Source organism: Somniosus microcephalus, chromosome 20, assembly GCF_052327205.1.
Source record: "Somniosus microcephalus isolate GS21.2 chromosome 20, FLI_Smic_1.0, whole genome shotgun sequence".
Lineage (NCBI taxonomy): Eukaryota > Metazoa > Chordata > Chondrichthyes > Squaliformes > Somniosidae > Somniosus > Somniosus microcephalus.
The window spans coordinates 31,736,161-31,743,520 of record NC_141006.1 but is presented as its reverse complement, the minus strand read 5'-3'; the positions used below and the strand labels follow the sequence as shown (position 1 = coordinate 31,743,520).

At 42.2% G+C, this 7,360-nt stretch overlaps 1 protein-coding gene across 1 annotated transcript in view; it reads right to left on the bottom strand.

The window, feature by feature from the left end:
* Positions 1-364: 364 nt before the first annotated feature.
* LOC147103103 (endoribonuclease ZC3H12A-like) overlaps positions 365-7,360 on the bottom strand; it is a 28,593-nt gene continuing 21,597 nt past the window's right edge. Inside the window, exons 5-6 of the mRNA XM_085962419.1 lie at positions 5,998-6,104; positions 365-4,060 (exon numbers count right to left, since the gene is read on the bottom strand). Coding sequence (XP_085818545.1) covers positions 3,045-4,060; positions 5,998-6,104 — 1,123 coding nt within the window. The 3' untranslated portion in view covers positions 365-3,044. The remainder of the gene's footprint in view (positions 4,061-5,997; positions 6,105-7,360) is intronic.

The following is a 7,360-nucleotide window of genomic DNA, read 5'->3' as shown; positions in this document are numbered from 1 at the left end:
GGCTGATTGGCCTACTCCTGCTCCTATTTCTTATGTTCTTATGTTACCTGCTCCAATCAATGGATCGGCCAGGCTCTGACTGCCATGTTTCCAGACCACTGCTAGATGGTCATTTGCCTTAATTTGCCAAATATCACCCATAACCCAAAAGAGTCCTACCAGTCAGCAGATGGATTTATCATTGCCAGTGATAACTCACTACTCGCCGTCCTCCTCAACCTCCCTCCCCCGAGAGAAATATCCAGGCATATATGAATCACTCTATGGGATAGAGGCCAGAGTGCTACCAACTGACCCACCTTAATAAAACTCCATTATTGCAAATAGGGAAACGAATAAAATAACTGAGTTATACAACACCATGTCACAGGATGCTTTTGCAATATGCTAGAACTTTATTGCTCTTTAAAACATAAGGACATTTTTTTCTGGTTTACAGTTCTTTTCTAAACTGGAAAAAAATTACATCGGCAGTAACATAAGTTTGCAACCTGCTTTTGTCAGAAATACAAGGAAACATTTCAGAAACCATTAAGAAAAAACTAGCACATGAAACATATAATACTCTTTATTGATTTTCTTTGACCTCTAGCTTACTGAACCATTTCAGTTACAGATTTTCTTTTTTCAAAATTACAGAATTATTGACCTTCAAATATGATTATACGTTAACAGAGCATTGTCCTCTTGCAAGATACTTTACCAGGTTTAGAAACATACGAAAGTATAGGTTGGTCATCCCTTAGATTCACCCCTGCCAACAACTCATTTACAATTTGTACTGTCAGGGATTCTTCCTGCTTTATTTGATCTCCTGATGATGTTGGGTAACACAGGATTAAACGGAACACAACAAATGCCTTGAAGGAACATTCTTGATATATTTGAAGTTTTGGTTGGGGAGGGAAGCCTTCAGCCTCCAAGGTAGATCTGCATGGTAGCAGACAAGATTGCAGCTGGTACTGTACAAACAAGTTGGTATGGTTCATTGTTAGGTGACCTAATGATACCATCTCATCGCCAGCGAAGTGGGAAGATTTTCTCCATGTAGCTACGAGCACGCAGAGGAAATCTTCCCTCGCATCATTGTGCCCTCTGCAATTAAAACCCAGTAATCTTGCAAGGCACTTCACCAGGCAACATTGCCCCTTTGAGATTGTGTGTGTATATTATTGCCCCTTTAAGTTTGGTCAACTTTGGCATGAAGCATTCATGCCGTACAATTTAACTTCAAACACATGCTCATACCTTATAATAGTCAGTAAATATTTCAGAGAGAAACATGTTTAAAAAAAAGTCAAAAATACAAAGTCTTATCACATTTTAATTGTTTTTAAAAATGTAAGCAGTTTGCTTAACTAGAACAAAACCATTACAAATGATTTTGTAGTTCTGAATTTTTCAGGTGCCCCTTGTGCAAGGTTCAAGTACACCAGGTCAGCAATCCCTACAACCTGCAGACTGGCACATGGTGCCAATGCAGCCAATTTCAATTGCCATTCAGTGGTGACAGCAGAATTGATTTCAAGAACTATTGTTAAATCTTTGGATTCAGATAAATATGCATAAGTTAAGAGCATCAAAGGGAACTAACCTGGCTGCCGTCATGGTAAATTCAATTCAGTTGCAAAGAAAGTCGGATGGGCATAGCCATTTTATAATTAAAATCCAAAAGGCTGAATTTTATTTTTGATGGGATGGCTGAATTTGTGTTCAACAAAGTGAGGGATGTCACGACTGGCCTATTGCCAGTGTCAGTCACTCCCAAGGAGATTCAAGCACAGGTTAGACGTAAAGTTAGGCAGCCTCTTTTTTGCCCTTCATTTCCCACAACAAACACCTTTCTGCTTTTTGTGAGTTAAGATTGCCAATTAAGAAAGAACTTGCATTTTTAAAGCACTGCTCACGTCCTCGGGTGTGTATCCTGACATTGTTAGGGCTCGTGAAGTCTTAGCTAAGTTAAACTTTCACTTGGATTAAAAAGCGAAGAACCAACAACTGCTCCTTAACAAGTAACAAATTCAATGGCTTTTTTTTTTCAACCAGTTACATGAAGTCCTTTTTTCGTGACTGAAATGAGCCATCTGCATTCACCACTGAAATGGACCTTTTTGAGAGATTTCAGACGACATGATCAAAGCAACAATTCAGTAACGATACAATATGTATCAACATATCCAGCTTGCAGGTCAAGAGGTGCAATTGTTTCACATTGACAATTAAGCTGTGACTTTACACAATTTAACACCAAGACCCTCAAGTCAATTCTTTCTATAACATTGATTGCAGACAGTTCACATCTGTATGTAAAAAACTTTACAGGTTCTGCACCTTCTCAACTGGATCAGGAAACGCTTTTGGGTTTCCAAAAAAGTATAAAACAACACACAAAAAATAAAGGTGCTGAATTAGTCCTGAGGACAGCGCAACAAAGGAGTCAACAACGGTGACATGAAATGAATGAATTACAATATGTACAGTACAGTATTTACATATTACAATATATGTAGTATATACAGTTACAGTATGTACCGTACAGTATATATGATTAAGGTATGTACCGTTAAATATATACTGATTACAGTATGTACAGTGCAGACTGATAGCAGTATTTACAGATTACAGTACAAATCATTGAGGCTAAATCTACAAAATATCTCAGCTGCTTATACAAAAACTTGTTTTATCTTCTGCATTTTTTTAAATGATCCATTTGACCAAATTGTAAAATTCAAGTTTCTTTTTGGAAATATAAAGTCACTTTTATCATATCTTATGCGTTAAAATGAGATTATACTGTACAGTCTGAAACACCGTGTGGACTAGAACTCCAATTTAAATTATTTTGAATGAACTATTCCCTGGGGACACTGCAATAAAACTAATGCTATTACTACTGGATTTTAAGAATGTATCTATAAATTTTATATACATTAATGCAAGTAGAATTTGTACATTACGATCCATTTGATTCAAATTAATTATCATATTCATAGCTAGCAATTTGTTTGGACACATTGGTCTACTTTTAGTGTGGTAGCTCCTTAAACATTAGGGTTTCGGGATTTATAAGCTAGGATTGTGGCAGCTAACTCCTGGGGGTCTAAAAGCTGTGGGTATTGCTTCATAACAGAATCCACCAGGTGAGGTTGGAAGATGGCGCACAGCTTCATGCGGACAGTCTCCCGCTCCTCTCCGCAATGGTCACGTGATGGCCACTGGTTGTTTTTCCAGTAGGGATCCAGGAGCTGTTGGTCATATCTTTTCACTGACCATCCATGAGGGTCCGGGAGACTGTTTGACCTATTGTGAGGCGAGGTGTGGTGTGGGTCAGGCCAGCAGCTGCGTGGCCTTTGGGAGCCCGGCGGACTGAAGTCACTCGGCAGACTGAAATGCGGCTGGGTTGGCATTCTGCCCATAGGCATGCAGCACTGAGAACCATTGGGTGGGTGTTGAGGAGGGTAGCCACAAGGGCCTAGTGATGGCATTGACTCGTGGGAATGGTAGCTGTATTGGTGATGGTCTAAGCTGCGTGGAGGTGGATAATATTGCCCATTGTTAATAGAGTATAGCTCGTTGTGATTTTGAGATCTGGAAGGCCACATATCAGAGAATTCTTTCTCAAATGATGCAAAGCCTTCATCGTAACTTTTATGCGAGCTTGAACACATCGAATTGGTCATGGCGTTGTCAAAGGCCGCCCGTTGAAACCACTCAGTGTTTGTGCTTAACGATGACCTGTTGGCTGGTGCGATTCCTTTTAACATTGCACTGCCCTCGGTCAGGTTCGCATTCTGCATTTGGTACTGCCGCTCTGGGCTGGCTCTCTGCAATGAGCCATTCTCACCCTGATTAAAGGTGGCCGGGCTGATGTCAGAATATGGCGGCCGTCTTTGCACGCTGGCCTTTTTCTCTTCTTTGTGCGGGCTTGCGGAGTTGAGGCTCTTGGTCGGAGGGGACCTGGCAGTAGCACGGAGCTCATCTGCCACTGAGCGCTGGGGCTGGTTAATTCGCTCGGGGTGGTAGAATTTACACTTGATTCCATAAGTGCATTTTTTACCTGTAACAAAGAAAATAAAGGTAAAAATACAACCTTTTCTTTAAATTCTTTGAGCAACAATTTACTACTTATGTGGCACCTCAAAATAGGCCCTAAGCTCTGGAATTCCCTCCCTAAACCTCTCCACCCCTCTACCTCTCTTTCTTCCTTTAAGACCTTTCTTAAAACCGACCTCTTTGACCAAGCTTTTGGTCACCGGTCCTAATATCTCCTTCTGTGGCTCGGTGTCTAATTTTGTTTAATAATCACTCCTGTGAAGCACCTTGGGACGTTTTGTTAAAGGCGCTATATAAATGCAAGCTGCTGCTGTTGTTGTTGAGATGCTCAAGCCTTAGTATTGACACTGTAGTAAAATGTTACAAACTATTTATTTCTTACTTTTCGTTCCTTCCTTCCTTCCTTGCTGATTCATGCCAGGTTACAGTTTTACTGGCACCAACTGCTCTCTGATACCTAGCCCATCGTACCCTGTTCAACCATGCCAAAGCTTAACCCGATCCCATTCTCAACCATCATGCACATTTCACACTTTCCAGCAGGCATTATTGGACAGGAGTTAGGAGCATGAGCCCTAGCTGACATCCTCCTCTTCCTAATCTGGGAGGCTGAGGCCAATTGCTGGGCCTGCACTGGTCAGTCCAACCCAGTATAAGAGATTGAACCTGCGACCTTCCTGGTCCGTAGGCCTCAATGGCTCACCACACTGAGCTATTGGATTAACTTTACTGGACTTTAAATAGGGTTCCTAAAATACATGCTTTAAACAAATTCAGTGGGTTAAATTTGTGATAGAAAGCGATCAATAAAGTACAAAGTTTAGTCAAATGATGTTGAGGGACCACCACGTTGTGCTGCAGAGTTGTACGATGCATGGATTGTTGCCGCTGTATCCCCGCACTGTGAATCCTTGATTCCAGCCCTGCTGCTGTGGGGAAGTGGCAGCAGGAGCTATGGTCACGGGGAGTGATCAATGTTACAGCCATCCTTTAACCACTGACGTATTACAACCCATCAGCCAGTTACAAGCCTTGGGGCAGGTTGACAATGAACCAGGGTGAATGAAATGGGGAAAAAGGAGCAAAACTATTATTTTCTCAAAATCAGCATTTGATCCATGGTGGGCTGTGCTAACTTCAGTGCAGTTTAATGACATGCAAGCATAGATGACTTCTTTCCTCCATTAATAATGGTGCAGGATTTTTTTGCATTGAGGCAGGAGACGAAAAACAAATCCCTTTCAAAGCAGCCCAGCAAGATCCACCCATATTACTTTATCATTAGCACTGATCCACCCACGTTATTTTATCATTATTAGCGCTGCTGTAGTTTCTTTGCTTTCCAGCTCAGCCAATGCTACAAAGCATTTTCCATCTCTCTCTCTCTCCCTCTCTGCTTCCTTCCAGAACTTCCTGTCTTAACCGCTCTCTATTTCTCTGTGCTAAACCAAGCTACTGAAATGTGCATCCGTCCAATATGACATGCGCATTCTCTTGCCATCAGAGCACACTCCAGATACCTTAATCCAGTTTAGGCACAGGTTGGCAGAGTTCAGTGTGCACGGGTGTACTGCTGAAGTTTAACCAGCTCACACCACACAGTGTACTGGCACAGAGGGTGCTTTGTGCAGCTAGGCCCACCCTACCTGTAAAAGCATTGGCCTGAAGCTCTATCCATATCCCCACTGACAGGACTACCCCTCCACATTCCATTAGTGCACCAGGCTGGCTGATCAAATCATTTGCAGTGCCCTGGAGTATGGCAGACCCGCCTGGTTGAGATGTCGGTTACTGAGCCTACAGAGGGTTGAATTGGTCCTCAGTTTCCATGGTGTCACCTTGGAGTGACCTCAACCCCAAATAGATCCCACCCCTCTCCCAGGATAAACTTGGGAACAAAATTGGTCTAGAACGGCGTATATTTCCAAACAGAATACTCACCATAGGGGCAGTGTTGCCGTTTATGCTCCGGCATTACAGGCTTTATCCGTAGGAAATTATCCAAACTGGGTCCGTGACGCCCGAGCGGATCATCAGGGGGCATGAACCTGTACAACAGGAGAAACCCATTATAAGAAAGCGACAACTGCAAGGCAACTGATTAACGATCATCATTAGGTAATCCGAACATTTTGCAACAGAAAAGCTTCACAGGACAAGATCAGATAGAGGTAATCAAACATAGCCAAGGTTATCGAGCCCACGGTATTTTTCATGCAAACATAGTTTGGTCCAGTTTAAAGAATGGAGCTGCACAGTCAAGGAGCAACTGGGAGCCACCGTGACCCAGAGGAATTTTACCCCTGGCACATGGCTCTTACTCCAGCCCCAACTGGTAAGAGAAAGTAATCTCTCTGCTCTCTCTAAGGATCCTAAAGAAGATCAATTTGTACAGTTTAGATCCAGTTCCCAAATGAGTTTGAGCCCTCAGGATAAAACTGCTCACAATTTGGCTCAAATTGGGAATCTCACTCACAAAGGCCACAGAGATGATTATTATAGGACACCAAAGTGCCAACATGCTTGTTCTTCTGGGCTAAGGTAGGTTGTTGACATTATGCAGAAGGAGCATGGAACCTGAGAGTGCTTCATACCGGGTATAAAAGCTGGAAATATGTTCTGTCCTTCAGTTGTGACATGTCACCGTGATGAACTCAAACATTCATCAAATAAAAAACGACCGTTGGAATTTTCATCACGTCAGCCACTCCAGAACATTTGCACTACTTTTAATGATTGCCTTGTTCTCTCTTCGTGGTTGACCTAATCTGGACAGTTTTACAACCTGTAGTACTGTCTTACTCACTGGACATTTTCCAAACTGATTACTGATTAAACACAAATACTGGTTTCTTTCCCCAAATTTTACAATAAGAATATGTACTTCACCACTATTCGGTGGTTTCTGAATTCAGTCCCATTTAATGAGTTTATTTATTTACGTTAAATGAAAGAAAGAAATGACTGATTTGACAAGCCGACCATGCTTACTAGCCTTTTTTGTTTGTTAAAAGCTTTTACTGTTCCAGTTGTTCAGTTTGTTACAATCTTTGAGGTCAGTACATAGACCAGAACATTCACAATGGAGACAGAGAACCAACTTCAGTCAATAGTTCACAGAGTTGGCCGGGTGTCAAATTCCTCCGGTTGGTAACTTCAGCAAGAAATTCAGCCGAGTAGAAACAGGATTTACTGGGGTCGCTTTTTAACCTGTTCCTGCTGGGCGGAAAATGGGCGATAGCGGGTCTGCTGCCCATTCTACACCCGTGTCCGATTTACCTTTCAACGGCTGACCGGCTGACAC